The sequence below is a fragment of the Amaranthus tricolor genome, chromosome 12, assembly GCF_026212465.1.
Source record: "Amaranthus tricolor cultivar Red isolate AtriRed21 chromosome 12, ASM2621246v1, whole genome shotgun sequence".
Taxonomy (NCBI): Eukaryota; Viridiplantae; Streptophyta; class Magnoliopsida; order Caryophyllales; family Amaranthaceae; genus Amaranthus; species Amaranthus tricolor.
This window is the reverse complement of record NC_080058.1, coordinates 13642765-13662052: the sequence shown is the minus strand read 5'-3', so window position 1 is coordinate 13662052 and position 19288 is coordinate 13642765. Positions and strand designations below refer to the sequence as shown.

Below are 19288 nucleotides of genomic sequence, written 5' to 3'. Positions count from 1 at the left end.
AAAAATGAATTTATTTTAATATAAAAAGAAACATAGACACAAAACTCAACTTTGTACCAACCTAAAACACCTAATCCAAAATCGATTGATGATGCGAATGAATACCTCTACGACTAGTATACAAAAAAAATGCCATGTAGGATATTGTTTTATTCGTCTCGCTGCTAATTTTTATAGTATGAAATTTTTCAAAAATTTTTATTTCTTCAAATATAAATAACGTGACAAACACATTCAAATATAAAAAATGTGTTTAAAAACTTTTTTACCACTTTTATTTGCTTTTTGTTATTTTGCATACCAATCACAGTTGGGGTTTATTTCAATCCAACTAAGGAGTATAACTTACTAATTTTAGATGGAAACAAAAATTTATTGAGCTAATGATCATTATTTATATAGACTATTGTCAATATGCAATCAATCACCATAGCAATAAAGCAAAAAACTTCTTAAAAAATTAAAACGAACATAAACAGAAATGATTTACAGATGTGCAAATCACTTAGCATGAAGTGTATGAGTCCCCCACACATATACTTTATTTTGTCCATATCTTCTGCTTTAATACACTATTAATACTTGGATTTTTTTATCACTCACTAGTTTGGTTGTTTTTTGTTTGTTTTTAGTTGTTTTTATTGAAATACTCTTATAATTTTATACTTGTATAAGAGGTCTTATTTAATTTTGCCATGTCTTTAAAAAAAAAACCCTTATTATATTAAAACTATTAGTATTCATAAGGAGTATATAAATACTACCTCCAATTCAAAAAAGTTAATAATGTCTTATTTGTTTTTTTTACCTTTGCAAATACACTAATTCAATTCATATTATAGTATCTATAATTGTGTATAATTGTAATTATTAAAAAGTTGATAAACTTTCATATTGAGACGAATCAAACAAGATATCATTTGACTATATTTACACCTTTATATTAAAAATTAAATACAAATTAAGAGCGAAATGTAAATAGTATCAAAAAAATATATGAAACTTTAATTCTGAATGAGAGAGGATATATGATTTTCAAATGATGATATATATCATCATTATCAAGTTAAAAAATTTCTCTTATCAATAATTAATAAAATATACTAATGAAGAAACGACTTAAAACACGTATTAATTGTCATTAAATATTTTTTCGCTTTTTTTCTATCATTGTGACAGAGAACTTTTGATATTTGACTTGATATTTTAGGAAATAATCAACTCATTAAAACATGTAATATTTATAAATTGACTATAACTATATGTGATGATCTATTGGAATACTTTTCTTATATAAACAAAAAAAAAATACATGTAAATCTTTATTTTAACTTAGATAATACTCTCTTTCGTTTATTTTTGTTTGTCTACTTTATTTTTTTACGTATTTTCAACTCAAATTTTGAGCCTTGATATCTCATACTACGCATAATAAAAAATTGTAAAAATTATACATTAAAATTCTTTGGATCAAGAAGAATCTAACAGATTCCACATAATTATATTTTGTTTTGAATATATACTTCAAAAACCAAATTTAAATTTCTAACTCATAAAGTAGAAAAACTTAAAGTGGACAAACAAAAAGAAAGGGAGAGAGTAAATCATTATTACATAATGAATAAACTAATTAATTTGGCTATTTTTGCAACTAAATCCTCCATCCTATCTATCATGGTTTAAAACTTTTAAATTTTAATTGTCTTAATTATCAATAATTACGATGAGTATATGTTTTAATATTGTTATAATAAATTAATTATTCACTTTGGTAATGATAATATCATAAAAAATGCAAAGGTTTAATAATTAAGTTCAAGTCATAAATGAATTAATTTTGTAAAATAATATTATTATTTATATCGGTTTATATTTATTGCATTCGTGTTTTACACAGGTTTCTATCTAGTAATATAATAATTCATATAAAATGATATTGCCTTTACAATCTCTCTTTTACTTTAAAAAATACTCCTTGTGCTCCTTAATGGAACTCCCAAAAGTAATGTCACAGGAATTAAAAAAAAATACAATTTTTTAAATAGTATATTATTTTATTAGAAAAATTATTAGAAAATACCTTTTAAATTTTTTTCCCAGAAAGAACCTATCAAACATTTTTTTGCCAATAAAAACCTAACTGTTAAAAGGTAGGGAGAATATAAGGAGAAAAGTAGTACAAGAGATAAGCTTATATCAGTTTTCTTCTATTTCATTATATGTTATATATCAGTACTACACAACCTTGCACATATATATAGCACAAGGAACATGAAAAGGAACAAATGTAGTACTATTGGAAATGATAGATGAATCCACATTTCAATGCATTCATTGTGTGGTTACATCAATCACAACACTCCCCCTTGAATGCATTACATATATGTGGAAATTTTATTATGACATTCATAATCCTAAAACTGTCTCATTAAAAACCTTTATCAGGAAAATCCAGTGGGAAAAACAAACTGATTAAAGGAAAAAAGAGTACAGTGAGCATATTTCTCCCCCTGAAGTTAGCATGTGTCTCGAAATCGGCACATCCCAATCTTGCGTACCAAATACTCGAATTGCTTTGACGGGAGTGACTTTGTGAATAAATCAGCGGGGTTTTCAGATGATTGAATTTCTTGGACTTTCATCATTTTATCTCTCTGTAGATCATGTGCGAAGAATAATTTTGGTGACAAGTGTTTTGTTCTGTCTCCCCTGATGTATCCTTCTCTGACTTGGTTGATACATGCATCATTATCTTCATAAACTGTAGTTGGTGCCCTAGTTTTATCGTTTAAGCCACAATCCTTTTGGAGTTGGCCGATCATGGACCTCAACCATACACACTCTCGGCTGGCTTCATATAAAGCTATCAGTTCTGCATGATTTGAGGATATAGCCGTTAGAGTTTGTTTTGTTGATTTCCAAGATATTATGGTTTCTGCATATGTAAATACATATCCAGTTTATGACTTGGCCGTATGTGGATCAGATAGATACCCTGCATCAGCATACCCAGTGAGTATGACATCATTTCCTGACTGGAAAAATAATCCAAAGTCTATAGTTCCCTTTAGGTATCGAAACAGATGTTTTATCCCATTCCAATGTCTTTCTGTTGGTGCATTGCTATACCTAGCTAATAAATTTACAGAAAATGCTATATCAGGTCTTGTTTATTTGCTAAGTACATTAAAGCACCAATGACACTCAAGTATGACACTTTCGGGCCTAAAATTTCTTCGTCTTCTTCTTGTGGGCGGAATGGGTCATCTTTTATATTTAGTGATCGTACCACCATTGGGGAACTTAGTGGATGAGCCTTGTCCATGTAAAATCGTTTCAAAACTTTCTCAGTATAATTGCTCTGATGGACAAATAATCCACTTTTCAAATGTTCAATTTGTGACCAAGACAGAATTTAGTTTTTCCTAAATCCTTCATCTCAAATTCTCTCATCAAATATTAAGCTGTTATCTCAATTTCTCTTGGGGTTCCAATCAGATTTAAGTCATCTACATACATAGCAATTATTACGAAACCGACTTGAGATCGTTTGATGAATACACATGGGCTAATTTGCTTGTTTCTGAATCCTGCTTTCATAAGATATTCACTCAAACGATTATACCACATTCGCCCAGATTGCTTTAACCCATACAATGATTTCTTTAATTTTATAGAAAACATTTCTCTGGGTACATTTTTTATTGGTAAGTTTAGCCCTTCAGGGACCTTCATATAGATGTCTGTGTCGAGTGACCCATATAAATACGCAGTTACGACATTCATCAATCTCATGTGTAGGGATTGAGAAACCGTTAAACTTACCAAAAATCTGAGTGTGGTTGCATCAACTACTGGGGAATATGTTTCCTCATAATCAACTCCTGGCATTTGAGAAAAACCTTGAGCTACAAGTCTTGCCTTGTATCTAACGATTTCATTTTTCTCATTTCTTTTTCTTACAAATACCCATTTGAAGCCTACGAGTTTTATGCCTTTTAAAGTTTGTAAAATTTGCCCAAAAACTTCCCTTTTTTAATGATTTTAATTATGCCTCAATTGCTTCTTTTCATCTTGGCCAATCAGGTCTTTTTCTGCATTCATTTATTGATATTGGCTCAAGATCATTTTCATCATTTATAATTTCAATAGCTATGGAATAAGCAAAGGATTCATTTGGAATGATCCCTTTTCGATTCCATATTTTCTTGGAGAAAATATAATTCATTGAGATTTCATACTTTCATCCTTTTCACTATCGGAAATGTCTTGATTTTCTCCTTTATTTTCATTTTCATTTTGAATATTATTTGGTGCACCTTCTAGTTTTCTCAATTTTCTTGGTTTTAAATATTTTGAACCAAGTGGCCTTCCACGCTTTCTTTGCACAACAATTTCATCATTTTTTCCTTTTTCATCAGGAATTTCTATTCGAGTTGGAGTATTTGCTGCTGGTATATGTGATTTTATAACTCTCTTAGTATCTGTGAATGCATCAGGTAATTGGTTAGCTACACTTTGAAGGTGAACAATTCGTTGTACTTCTTGTTCACATAATTTTGTTTTTGGGTCCAAATATTCTAAATGTGTTGCTTTCCAAAAAAGTTCCATATTTCTTTTCTATAAGTCTACATTCTCTTCCCCTAAGGATGGGAATATTGTCTCATTAAAGTGGTAATCAGCAAATCTAGCTTGAAATTGATCACCAGTTAATGGTTCAAGATATCGAATGATTGATGGAGATTCAAAACCGACATATATTCCCATTCTTCTTTGTGGACCCATTTTTGTACGTTGAGGGGGAGCAATGGGCACATATACAGCGCATCCAAAGATTTTCAAATGTGAAATATTTGGTTCATGACCAGCTACTAATTCCATTGGCGAATATTTATGATAAGCTGTTGGTCTTAGCTAATCAATGATGCTGCATGTAATATTGCATAACCCCAGGCCGATGATGGTAATTTTGATTTCATTAGCAGTGGTCTTGCAATTAATTGCAATCTCTTAATTAAGGATTCAGCAAGACCATTTTGTGTGTGAACATGTGGCACAGGGTGTTCCACTTTAATTCCAATTGACATGCAATAATCATTAAAAGTTTGAGATGTGAATTCGCCGGCATTGTCCAATCTAATACTTTTTATTGTATAATCAGGAAAATAATTTTTCAATTTGATGATTTGTGCAAGTAGTTTTGCAAATGCATTGTTTCTACTTGATAGAAGGCTTACATGTAACCATCTTGTGGAAGCATCTATTAAGACCATAAAGTACCTAAAAGGTCCACATGGTGGATTAATTGGTCCACATATATCTCCTTGAATTCTTTCAAGAAATGTAGGAGATTCAGTAACAATCTTATTTACTGATGGTCTAGTAATAAATTTTCCAAGAGAACAAGAGGTGCATAAGAGCTCATTCGACTAGGGAATCTTAATATTTCTTAGTGGATGCCCGACTGAATTTTCTATTATTTTATACATCATCCCAGTGCCAGGATGACCTAAGCGGTCATGCCCATAAAGTAAATAACTCCTTATTGTCTAATCTTATCATATTTATTTCAATCGGGCGTATATGGGTGAGATACAACCCCGATGAATATGCTGGCATCCTTTCAAGGATAATTTTCATTCCATTTCTTTCTGCTGTAAGGCATAAGAATTCTTTTTCATTTATTCTTTTGGTTTCCATATGATAACCATTTTGCCTTATTGCCTTGAAACTGATAAGATTTCTTCGAGATTTACTCGAGTACAGTGCATCATTTATTTCTAATTTTGTCCCCATAGGGAGTATGATGCATGCTTTTCCAGTGCCTTCGATTAATTTTGTTGTTCCTGATATGCTATTGACATTTGCCTCAAGCAATGTTAGGTTTGAAAAATATTCTCGATTTTTCAATATCGTATGCGTTGCTCCACTGTCCAGGAGGCAATGAAATGTTGATTCATTTACTGACATTTCCTTTTCTAAGACAAGAGAAGAAGAAAAAAAATTTTATATTATTAATATAAAGCTAGAATACTCAATACAAAAACATAAGTAGAGAATTACAAACGAAAAACAAGTTAGATAAACAGAAAATGCATCTAGTCATCTCAAAAGATGTAATTATCTTCTTCTTGGGATCAAGTTTGTGGAGGTTCACATCCTCAGTAAAGAAATCAGAGACATCTAAGGTGGGCCTAGATGTACTTGCTTTATTTACAAAATTTGCTTCTGCCCCTTTTCCTTTGTTTTTCTGGGAAGCTTGATATAAATCCACTAAATGTTTGGCAGTACGACAAGTTCGCCCCCAATGTCCAGTCATGCCACATCTATTACATGTGCTTTTGTATTTCTGGACTTGTTTAAAATTATCATTTCGGGGGGGAATTATATTTCTTTCATAAACGTGGCTACGTCCACGGCCACGACTAAGTCCATGACCACGACCACGACTACGGCCATAGAAATTTCCTTGTTCAAAAGTATTCATGCCGCTCTTTTCGTGATATTTTCCACGAACTCTGCCTCTTATGAAATAGTTTCCACGACCTCGATGGCGCACATTCCTTTCAATCATATTTGTCTCATTAAAGGGTATAGTTTCAACAGGTCTCCTGCTGTGATTTTTCAATAATAGTTCATTATTTTGTTCTGCAACAAGAAGTGTTTTCAGCAATTCATGATATTTCTTGAAATGTCTTTCACGATATTGTTGTTATAACAAAATAATATTTACGTGAAAGGTTGATAATGTTTTTTCTATCATTTCTTCATCTGTTATTATTTGTCCACAATAGACTAATTTTGATTTTATCAGATGAAGGGCTGAATTATAATCACTAATTGATTTGAAATCTTGAAATTTTAACTCTCGCCATTCATCGATGGCCTTTGGGAGAAGTACACTTTTATTATGGCCAAATCTTTCATTTAGTTCTTACCAAAGTAATTTTGGGTCCTCATAATTGGTGTATTCATGTTTGAGACTGTCGGTTAAATGATGTCTCAAAATTGATGTAGCTTTTGCCTTATCTTCCTCAATTTTTATGGGATCTCTTTCAATACCCTTTCCTTTGTCGGTGGGATTAAGTTCAATTATTGTGCATAATAAACTTTTTCCTTTTAGATATAATTTGACATATGAAGCCCATTGTATAAAATTGTTTCCTGTTAATTCCAGGGCATTGAATTCTCTCTTTTTGAGATCAGCCATTATTTTCTACAATTGAGAAAATGACAAGGTTATTTAATGATTTTGTGTATCATCAGAGATATTAAAGCATATTAGTCTTATCTCCCCCTGATTTAATATCTCAAACATAATAAGCACAATATAATCATAAATAAAAATAAAATAGATAGTATTAATAGATAATAAAACAAACAAAAAAAATAAATACATATTGCTAAACAAATGCAACATTTATAATTTATTTTTGGATAATTAGGTAGAGCATTAATGCTACGAGTAATACAATTAAACCCATAATGATAAGTAATGCGTCTAGTATTTTACTTATATTGTCGGCAATTGGATTGATGTGGGTGTTTGTAGATGTATTGTTTGCCATGGATGGTTGAAGGAAGAAGAAGATGAAGAGAAAAAAAAATTATTTATTGTGTTTGGGATAAGGTGTGAGTGGTGTGTGTGTGTTTGTGACGGGTAGAAGTCCCTATTTTTAGGGGGTAAAAAGGTAGAAATTTTATTTTATTTTTTTTATTAATTTTATTATTATTATTTATTTATTATTATTATTTTTTTCAGAATCGAACCCTTGACGATTTACTTAAATTATAATTTTCGGACCACTCTGGCATTCATCCCAGGGTGATATTTTTACAATTAGAAAAGGATTTTATGTTGTGTAGAAATAATGTAGTCATGTCTGCTAATAATCTGTGTTATAGGTAAATTAAGACAATTTATTATTATAATGTTCAAACAAAATAGAATCAAATAAAATTGTTATTTATTATTATTTGAAGGTGACATTAAATTTTATGAGTTTATTAAGTGATTATATAATTTATAGACTAAAATAACCAAATGCATATGCACATAATATGATGACAGGATCAGATAAATAGAGATAAAACCGTCCATAAAGGCGATAACAATGCTAAATTAGCCAGTCCACAAAGGCGGTCATTACAAAATAATATTAGCCAGTCCATATAAGCGGCTGAAAAAGTAAAAACGAACATAAATATTAAACGACATTATTAAAATAAATTATTTTATGGGTTAATAGTTTGAAAACGTTTGTTACTACTTTCTTCGCCGTCGTCATTTTTCCTTTTATTATTTTCTTGTGGGACTGTAGGATCATTAGTAGGTTGGACTGGTGGGTTATCAGTAGATTGTGGTGGCTGATTAGTAGGTGGTTGTGCTAGTGGATTAGCTGCATTATTGGGACTTGGCATTGAGTTTTCATTTATATGGGTATTATTTGGATCATGTCTTCGCAGTTGGTTTGAACCACTATAAGCTGGGTTAGTAGTAACAGATATACAATTTTCTTCAAGGATAAAGTATAGAACGGTGTTAGTAACACCTTGAATAATAATATTGATACCGTTTGATTGTTGGTCCATATTGTGGCTAAAAAAATGTTATGATGTTTTGAAAAAAAAAATTACCTTCTTGGGTTTTTGAGAGCGAAAAATGGTGCTGATAACGTGTTAAAAGTTAGGGAGAATATAAGAAGAAAAGTAGTACAAGGGATAAGCTTATATCAGTTTTCTTATATTTCATTATATGTTATATATCAATACTACACAACCTTGCACATATATATAGCACAAGGAACATGAAAAGGAACAAATGTAGTACTATTGGAAATGATAGATGAATCTACATTTCAATGCATTCATTGTGTGGTTACATCAATCACAACACTAATAAGATTTTTCTTTACCAAAGACTACCAACTAACATTTGGCGTCAGTTGACTGTCAGTTTTATGTAGGGGTGTCAAACAGGTCGGGTTGGGTCGTTTTCAGGTTCGGGTCATATATAAATGGGTCAACAGACCCTTGACCTGAACCTGACCCATTTAATTAAATGGGTCAAAAATTGAAACCCCGACCTGATCTGTTGCAGGTCGGGTCAACCTGCTAATGACCCATTTAACCTGCTTTTTTTTTCAGGTCACTGAACCCATATAATTCAGGTCATTTGACCCATTTGACCCAATTGACCCAAAAATTACAATATTGCAATATTACAATATTACAAAATTACAACATAAAAACTAATTTATGGCTAACATTGTAAAACATTACAAGCTTCATCCATTAATGGAACATAGTAAACATACTTTCATCCATTAATGGAGTTGAAAATCGAACACAGTACAAGCTTGAATTGAAGATCAAGAAGATTGAACTGAAAAATCTGAAAAATCAGAAAAAATCGAACACAATCCAAATCAGAAAAAATTGTTCAAAAAAAAATCAGAAAAAAGGGAAACAAAGAAATAAATCAATAATTCTTACCTTGGTTCCGCCACAGAGAAGAGGAAGGAGAAGGCGCACTCTGAAGTCGCACAGAGAAGCAGCAAGCAGGAGACTGGAGAGTGGAGAGGATTTGAGGAAGGCGCCGCAGTTTTTAGGTTTTAGATTTTTAGGGTTTTTGATATACTAGTAAATTACACATCAAAATCAAAATTGGGTCAGAAAACCAAAAAATGGAGTAAATAAAGAAAAATGGAGTAAAATCAAAATCAAAACAGAATATATTACCAGTTTAGTAAAACAAAATCAAAATCAACACAATATTAACACAGATTACACAAAGATTACAGTAAAATAAAAATCGATGAAGCAACAAGCCTAGAAAATGAAACAGAAAATATGAATCTTGCAAAACATAAAGAAAAATGGAGTAAACATAACACAAACAGAAAAATCGAAAAAATCGATAAAAATGAAACAGAAAAATGAAATAAAAAACAAGATGCAAATTACCAGTTTAGTAAAAATGAAACCCCAACAAATTCGAAAAAATCGAACCTTAAATAACACAAACACGAACCAAGAATTAAAGAGAGAAAATCAGTTCCAGCAATGAACATCAAAATCAAACACAAAAAAATCGAACACAATCCAAATCTAAAAACAATAAAATCGATAAAAAAAAAACAGAAAAATCGGACTTTAATGTGTTAATAATACTTACCTTGGTGCCGCAGAGAAGATGAAGGAGAACAGAAGAAGCTGTCGGAGAGAAGAGAAGGAGAAGGTCTGAATCGCACAAAAGAGAGAAGAGGAAGGAGAAAAGGAAGTGACGAATGGAGGCGGAAATTGGGAAATGTTTAGCATTTAGAGTTTACCGCTTTATTTATCTTATTGTCTTTGGTCTTTGCCGTCTTTCAGTCAATGAGTTACTCTTTATTTAAGAAAATCTGAAAATTTCAATGGGTTATTAAATGGGTTAATATGGGTCGACCTGACCTGATTGACCCATTTAATAAATGGGTTAAACAGGTTTTTTTCGGGTTTAAATATTCAACCTGAACATAACCCATTTAATAAACAGATCAGGTCGGGTTGACTCATTTAATTAATTGGGTCAAAAATCTAAACCCAAACCCGCTAATTTCGGGTCGATTTCAGATCAGATTAGCAGGTCGGGTCAGCTTTTGCCAGCCCTAGTTTTATGGTTGATCGGGCACGTGAGTCCTTAAAATGGTCATTTCTCAGTTCTCACCCTTTTTCCCTCTTTTTTTGCTAATTTCCTCCTTTTAAGAATTTTTTCTCACTGGTATTTCTTGCTCGAAACCCTAAATTGATCAACACCACTCAAATTAAATCTCATCTCTTGCTCTTTCCTCCCTTAGTTTGTATCAATTTCATCTTGTAGATCTTTATTATTCACAACATCATCTAAATTAAAATCCACATTTTCAGTTAATAAGTCATCATCACATTCATCATTTACATCAACTAACTCATAAGATAAATGATGTGTGTATTTTATATATTATTTTCTACCATGCCCCCATTGTATTTTCATAGCATTTCTCGCGTATTTTGCTCAATTTTCTATTGGTTTTTATGCTTGGTTGGAGTGTTTTTTTCTTATCTATTTTGTAGGTACAAAGCTCTAATTATGCTAGGAATCGACTCTTGGAGCGAGATTTGCAAGTTGGAAGGTCATAAGCTACTCAAAGGTCATTTTTGTGCTGACCAGGTCACATACCCGGGTGGGTTTCCTCATACCCGGCCGGGTGAGCCTCTCATACCCGGCCGGGTTTCCACATACCCGACCGGGTTTGCACTTGATACTTAGAAGAATTTGAAGATGTTATTTGGAAGAAAAAGTTGCCACACGCACCCGGCCGGGTTTCCACATACCCGGCCGGGTGAGCCTCTCATATCCGGGTGGGTTTCCCACATACCCGGCCAGGCCTCTATTGAAGATTAAAATGCTCAGCTGCGTACCCGGGCGGGTTTCCACATACCCGGCCGGGTTTACTCCTGGACTTAGAAAATTTTTGACCTTTGAGATTTAGTTATGCTTCGCACCCGCCCGGGTTTCCACATACCCGGCCGGGTGCTGCAGTTATTTTTTTAGTAATTTCCCGTATCCTCCGATCTCTTTTGAGGAGGATATAAATAGCTTTTGAGGGGAATTTTCAAGAAGGTTTTTTTTCTCTGTTTTGAGGGCTAGGTATTGAAGAGATTTAGCACATTACTTGTCATGGGGGATTGTTAATCAACACTTGAACATTGTAATTTTAATTATATTGAAGGTATTAGTTTCAATTCTAATCTCTTGTTCTTGTTTATCATTATTATTTTTGAATGTTTGTTTTTCCATTAAATTTGAATTTGATTTTCTCCATGAATTTAATTGTTGAATCTCTTGTTAGTTTTAATATGCTTAGTGAGTAGTTTTATTTCTAGGGTTTGGTGAAACTATGCAAAAGGTCATGATTCTTGTTTGATTTTAGGATTTAAATTTGGTTTGTTTAGGTGATTCAATTGATGGGTTCTAGATTGATTGCATGTTTGGCCAATTTGCAAGTTTGATTCGCTCAATTCTATAAGCGAGAGTTGCGAGTTTGAGTGAACGATTTCCTTCTTTGAACAATTAAGCTTTAATCGCGATAGCTTGTTTTATTGTTTAATTGTCGAATTTGTTTGCGAGAGCAACATCTTCCTTCGCCTATATTCATTCCTATCCCAATTGTTGTTCATGAATCATGATCTATGCATAGTGGATCCTTTTAGCCCTAGGTTTTTAATTATTGAATTCTATTCATCTCTTATTTTTCCGTTCTACTTAGATAACCAAAAATCCAACATTTGATCGTTAACAATAGTGAACTTAATTTAAATTGTAACTTCATTTGTCCTTCCACAGTGGTTCGACCCTACTTTCCCAACTATACTAGTTAGGTGAATTAGGAATTATTTTTGGTAGTAAAACGACCTATCAAAATTTGGCGCCGTTGCCGGGGAAGGGCAACAATTTTACTTTTTGAATTTAGCGTTTGCTTTTGCTAACCCACTCGAAGAACAACTGTTCTTCGAGTGTATTTACGTTTGTTTTAGTGTTTTTTGTGCAAGACCAGGAGTACCAACAAGCAACCTTTGTTTTTTGATCCTGAGGTTGAGGCAACTGCTCGTAAAACACACGCAAGTGCAAAGAAAAGGAGGGCGGAGGCTCGTAAACAAGCTCAACAAGCCTCTCAATCTCTTGACATGGCAGGTCAGGCTCCCGAGAGAACTCTTAGGCAGTCTACACAGCCCAAGGCTAGCAATGTTACCGCGGGGATTAGGATGCCGACTACTAATGCTGGAAACTTTGACATCAAATCCCATGTTATGAATATGATCACGGGAAATCAGTTCTATGGTCTTGACAATGAAGAACCCGTCGATCATCTGCAGAAATTCCTTCAAGCATGTTCTCTACAAAAGATTACTGGGATGACTGACGACGAGCTCTACTTGTACCTCTTTCGTTTCTCTTTGGCAGGCAAGGCTCAACGTTGGTATAACTCTCTTCCCAACACCATCACTACTTGGGCGCAACTGTCTGATGCTTTTCTAGTGAAGTATTATCCCGGTTATAAGACTCATGACTACAGAGTTAAACTCTATAGTTTCTCACAAGATGCGGGGGAGACTTTTCATGATGCGTGGGAGAGATTCAAAGATTACCAATATATGTGCCCTCATCACGGTATTGAGAAGGAATTTCTTATGCAATCTTTTTATAATGGTCTTGATAATGAGACTAAGAGGATGGTAGATGGTGCGGCTGGCGGCTCTTTCATGAACAAACAAACTTCTGAGGCTATTTCACTCTTGGATACTCTTGCTGAAAATCAATGGAATAGCTCATCTAGGCGCGCAGCTCAAGCACCAAGGAAGGGGAAGCATGAAGTTGAAACTTATTCCCTTCTATCATCACAAATCTCAGCTTTGAATGCGAAAATCGATGGGATGCGCATGAATGCTAGTACATCTATGCCCGTCAATGCTATGGCTACCTCTAGCCAAGGTGGAGTTGCTTGTGATTATTGCGGTATGCATGGTCATTCTCTAATGGAGTGTTCTGTTAATCCCAATGGAGCTATGGGAGTGCCAGAGCAAGTTAATGCTTTTCAAGCTCGTCCTCTTTTCAACAACAATAGCTACTATCCTGGAATTCGGAATAATCCTAACTTGTCATATCGCAGCAACAATGTGTTAAATTCTCAACAGCAACACTTTCCACCACAAGCACCACAACAACAATATGGGCAACATCAGCAATTTCAGCCCAATCAAGGACCACCCGGTTTCCAAAGGCCTCCTCAAGGCCATCAACAACAGCAATTTCAGAACCAGCAACCCCAATCCGAATTGGGGGAGTTGAAAACCATGATGGCTCAAATGGCCAAACAGCTTGAGCAACTCAGTACTCACAATAAAATGCTTGAAACTCAAGTCGCTCAATTAGCTGCATCTAGCTCCTCTAGACAAGCAGGAGCATTGCCCGGCCAACCTACTCAACCACATGGCAAGGAGACCGCCAATGCAATCACTACAAGGAGCGGGTTGAGTTATGATGAGCCGCCCATGCCTCACAATGAAGAGTCAAATTCGAAAGAAGTGGGCATTCCTGAAGTGGTTATTGATGAAGCACCTTCTGAGGCAGTGCACGAGAAAGAGAAAGCAAAAGAAGAGGCATTGCAAGTGCCTCCCATCACACTTCCTTTTCCCAACCGCCAAGTAAAGAGCAAGCTTGACAAACAATTCGGTAAGTTCTTGGAGGTAGTTAAGAATTTGCAGGTAACAGTTCCTTTTACTGAATTAATCAAACAAGTGCCTGCTTATGCTAAATTCATGAAGGACATATTGACTAGGAAAAGAGCTTTTAGTGAGGTGGATACAGTTGCTTTTACTGAACAATGTAGTGCTTTGCTACAAAACAAATCCCCTCCAAAACTGAAAGATCCTGGTAGTTTCTCCATCCCCTGTCACATTGGGACACTGTTTATTGATAAAGCTTTATGTGATTTAGGAGCTAGTGTCAGTGTAATGCCTTTTTCTATCTATTCTAAACTGAAAATGGGAGATCTAAAAGTCACCAATATTACTTTACAAATGGCCGACCGTTCTGTTAAATATCCTTTGGGTATTTTAGAGGACGTCCCTGTTAGGGTAGGTAAGTTTTATATCCCTGTTGATTTTGTTGTTCTTGATGTGGAGGAAGATCGACAAATTCCTATTATTTTAGGAAGACCTTTCCTTCATACGGCAGGAGCAGTAATTGATGTGAAAAATGGTAGACTTACACTTTCTGTGGGGGATGACAATGTAACTTTCAATTTGAGCAATGCTTTGAAAGATCCCATGCTTGAGGAAAAATGTTATGCTATTGATGTAGTTGATGTGATTTGTCATGATAACTTGCCCCTAACTCTTATGAAAGATCCTTTGGAGGCCGTTCTTTGTCTTGAATCTTCTACAGGTGATGCTATCATTTGGAAGACTGAAATTAATGCTATTGAACAAGCTCTTTGTAATGAAGAGCTTAGTCATAGCAAGAGCAAGAGAGTGCAGAGGTTAGTTCGGCCTATATGCAAAGTTGAGATGCTTGTAAGGATGATGACGATGATGATGAGCAGCAGGATAATGACTTTGACCCCATGGGTTAGTGGGCTCTTGCCCCCCTCTCAAACTCTGTGGACAGTGCTTGATTTGGCTTGGGGGGGGGGGGGGAGTCTTGATTGTTGCTTTAGCTTACTCTCTTGTATATATTCTACTGCTTTTAGTGTAGTTTTTTTGGTCGGAGTTGGTTGCTTCTCTCCTTTTTGCAGGTTCTTTTGCAAGTCACACTTTGGATAACGTGACGATTTTCTGTACTTCAGCTTGCATTAGGAAGTTAATTGGTGAGATCTTCCCAACTCTTTTCATAATTTAGCTTTGAGTATTTTTATTGCTTTCTTAGGATTGTTGCATGGTTTGTACCACTCATTAGGAGTGGGAGTTTACATGTGACCAAAAATATTGTATTGCTTTCTTAGTTGTAATGTATTTCTTTCTCCCTTGATGCGCCTTTGGATCTTTTTGACAAAGTATGTTTCCCTGTGCCCTATGGTTGAAATTTTTAACACTTGTGATTGCGGAGACTGGTCATTGTAAACTTTTGGGTTCTTTTTCCGATTCATTTGTATTATTGAAACTTGTGTTTTTGAGCATTATTATCTATTGAATGGAACAAGGAAGAGTTTACCTTGTAAGGGTTTGGACTTTGATTTCTATCTCACTATTTCCTTCTTGAGTGATTAGTTCCTGGTGTATCATTGATCTCCATTTTGGCTTGGTACTGGTCTTGTTAGCTATGTAATTGCGTGATGAGCATGATAGAAGGCCCTCATTTGCTAGAAGCCATGTAACATTGTTTTCAAAGACATTATTTGCCATTTGATTCTTTATTTTATTTGCCATTTGATCCTTTATTTTAAGCCCTACATTTTCTTTCATAACTAACCACATTGTAAACCTTTTTGACCCTATTTTATCAACCCAAGTCTAGCTTGGGGGAGCATTTGATCGGTTAGTAGGCGATATATATTCTGTCTTTTGGCTCACATTTAGTTGCATGGGGTACTTGAGTTAGGTTGATTATTTCCTCGTTGTTGGAGTGTGCTTATCTTCTTCATTGTTCATATTCATTCATTCATTCAAAAAAAAAAAAAAAAAAAAAAAAAAAAAAAAAAAAAACCTCTTGGTTTGTCATATGTTACCATCTTTTCATTATTCATATTTATGTAGTTTCAATTAAAAAAAAAAAAAAAAAAAAAAAAGAAAGAAAGAAAGAAAAATTTGTCTCACATCTTTTATTTTATTGTACATTTTCGCCTTTGTAAGTTGTAAATCTCTTATAATTTGATGATGATATGACGGTGCTTTCCATTAGTTGGGTTGGTTCAGTAGTTATGAGTTGAAGTTATTTGGAGTTGTTTTCGCCTCATTTTTTGGCTACGTTACTTTTTAGATTATGCTCCCCCAAAATAGACTTTTAGCTCGCATATTTTCAAATTGAATCCTACCTTTGACCCAAACCCCATTACAAGCCCAATAAAGACCTTCTTGATAATCATGCAGTTATATGTGCTTCCTCGATTTAATACCTTGCCAAGATCTGAGAGTATGTGTTGCATTTCGAGTCGACTTCGATAGGTCGAGTGATATTATTTCCCCTTTAAACACATGAGTGTTGTTGAGATGGGAGGGTGCCTTATTAGCATTTTAGGCTACAAAAATTGATTCATATGCACATCTTTTGCATATTTGTGGGCGGAGAGCGATCGAGTACATTTTATACTCGCCACAGATAGAGGAGTGTCACTCGTGAGAACTCTTTTCTTGATTCCTCGTTATTTCTTGGTGATAAGGCTTGAATTCGCTTGTATGATATTTTACTCTTGGATTGGTATTGAACTATTTGAATGCTTTGATTGAGAGAATGTGATCACAAGCGTTTTGCGATGTTGCTTTTATAGGGTGAAGCATACTTTTATTCTTAGAACCTTGTCTTGTTTGCTTGAGGACAAGCAAAGGTTCGGCTCGGGGGAGTTTGATGTGTGTATTTTATATATTATTTTCTACCATGCCCCCATTGTATTTTCATAGCATTTCTCGCGTATTTTGCTCAATTTTCTATTGGTTTTTATGCTTGGTTGGAGTGTTTGTTTCTTATCTATTTTGTAGGTACAAAGCTCTAATTATGCTAGGAATCGACTCTTGGAGCGAGATTTGCAAGTTGGAAGGTCATAAGCTACTCAAAGGTCATTTTTGTGCTGACCAGGTCACATACCCGGGTGGGTTTCCTCATACCCGGCCGGGTGAGCCTCTCATACCCGGCCGGGTTTCCACATACCCGACCGGGTTTGCACTTGATACTTAGAAGAATTTGAAGATGTTATTTGGAAGAAAAAGTTGCCACACGCACCCGGCCGGGTTTCCACATACCCGACCGGGTGAGCCTGTCATACCCGGGTGGGTTTCCCACATACCCGGCCAGGCCTCTATTGAAGATTAAAATGCTCAGCTGCGTACCCGGGCGGGTTTCCACATACCCGGCCGGGTTTACTCCTGGACTTAGAAAATTTTTGACCTTTGAGATTTAGTTATGCTTCGCACCCGCCCGGGTTTCCACATACCCGGCCGGGTGCTGCAGTTATTTTTTTAGTAACTTCCCGTATCCTCCGATCTCTTTTGAGGAGGATATAAATAGCTTTTGAGGGGAAATTTCAAGAAGGTTTTTTTTCTCTGTTTTGAGGGCTAGGTATTGAAGAGTTTAGCACATTACTTGTCATGGGGGATTGTTAATCAACACTTGAACATTGTAATTTTAATTATATTGAAGGTATTAGTTTCAATTCCAATCTCTTGTTCTTGTTTATCATTATTATTTTTGAATGTTTGTTTTTCCATTAAATTTGAATTTGATTTTCTCCATGAATTTAATTGTTGAATCTCTTGTTAGTTTTAATATGCTTAGTGAGTAGTTTTATTTCTAGGGTTTGGTGAAACTATGCAAAAAGTCATGATTCTTGTTTGATTTTAGGATTTAAATTTGGTTTGTTTAGGTGATTCAATTGATGGGTTCTAGATTGATTGCATGTTTGGCCAATTTGCAAGTTTTATTCGCTCAATTCTATAAGCGAGAGTTGCGAGTTTGAGTGAACGATTTCCTTCTTTGAACAATTAAGCTTTAATCGCGATAGCTTGTTTTATTGTTTAATTGTCGAATTTGTTTGCGAGAGCAACATCTTCCTTCGCCTATATTCATTCCTATCCCAATTGTTGTTCATGAATCATGATCTATGCATAGTGGATCCTTTTAGCCCTAGGTTTTTAATTATTGAATTCTATTCATCTCTTATTTTTGCGTTCCACTTAGATAACCAAAAATCCAACATTTGATCGTTAACAATAGTGAACTTAATTTAAATTGTAACTTCATTTGTCCTTCCACAGTGGTTCGACCCTACTTTCCCAACTATACTAGTTAGGTGAATTAGGAATTATTTTTGGTAGTAAAACGACCTATCAATAAATCTTCATTGTCATCTAAATCACTTGACTCTCCCTTACTCCCTTCATCCACATCTGAACTACCAGTAACCTTGCACTTTTCTTTTGTAATTTTAGCAGCTTTCAAACCTCCAATTACCTCAACATCTTCATCCAGTAAAGAAGAGGTAAAAAGAACCCAACTTGAGAGAGTGTGAGATTGCATCTAATTATTTTTCATAGTAAATATTAAATTAGAGATGAGGATGCTAATCTACTTACCTGAAAATTCAATTGATTTGATGAGTTTGTTTTTTATAATCTTAGCAGTGTATTTGTAACCAACTAGAAATTTAATTTCGCAAGTGCGAATTTCAACAGTAGGATTACATTAACGTTAATCTAACGATTCATATGAATTGGTTTTCATATTCACCAAATTTATTGGTTTACATAAGATCCTTATCAATAAAATTGGTTTACATGAACGTTAATCAAGATTGGTTTTCATTACCGTTAATCTATTGGTGTTGGTCGTCCCCTCGTCTCGAAGTTATCATGGTCTGGCGTGGTGGATTGGTTTATCTACTCATGATTGGTTGCTGGGCGTGGTGGTCAGTAACCTGGCATCGGATGGCATACTCAGAGTTTTCTGGTCGCTGATGTCCTTGTCTTGTACTAGTTCAAGGGTTAGGGCTCCCTAGGGTTAGTTTCTTAGTGTACGGTAGTCACCTTTGTCTAGAACTAATTGTTAGATATTTTTGGG

At 34.5% G+C, this 19288-nt stretch overlaps 1 protein-coding gene and 1 non-coding gene across 2 annotated transcripts; one reads left to right on the top strand and one right to left on the bottom strand.

The window, feature by feature from the left end:
• The first annotated feature begins 12199 nt into the window (after positions 1-12199).
• LOC130828599 (uncharacterized) lies at positions 12200-15498 on the top strand. Its single transcript, XM_057694563.1, has 4 exons — positions 12200-12240; positions 12579-15150; positions 15278-15389; positions 15449-15498. Exons 1-4 carry the CDS (start codon positions 12200-12202, stop codon positions 15496-15498), a joined length of 2775 nt encoding a protein of 924 aa, XP_057550546.1.
• LOC130797380 (small nucleolar RNA R71) lies at positions 13089-13196 on the bottom strand. The gene has a single exon (XR_009038848.1). It is a non-coding gene; the product is annotated as a small nucleolar RNA R71 (small nucleolar RNA).
• Positions 15499-19288: the final 3790 nt, after the last annotated feature.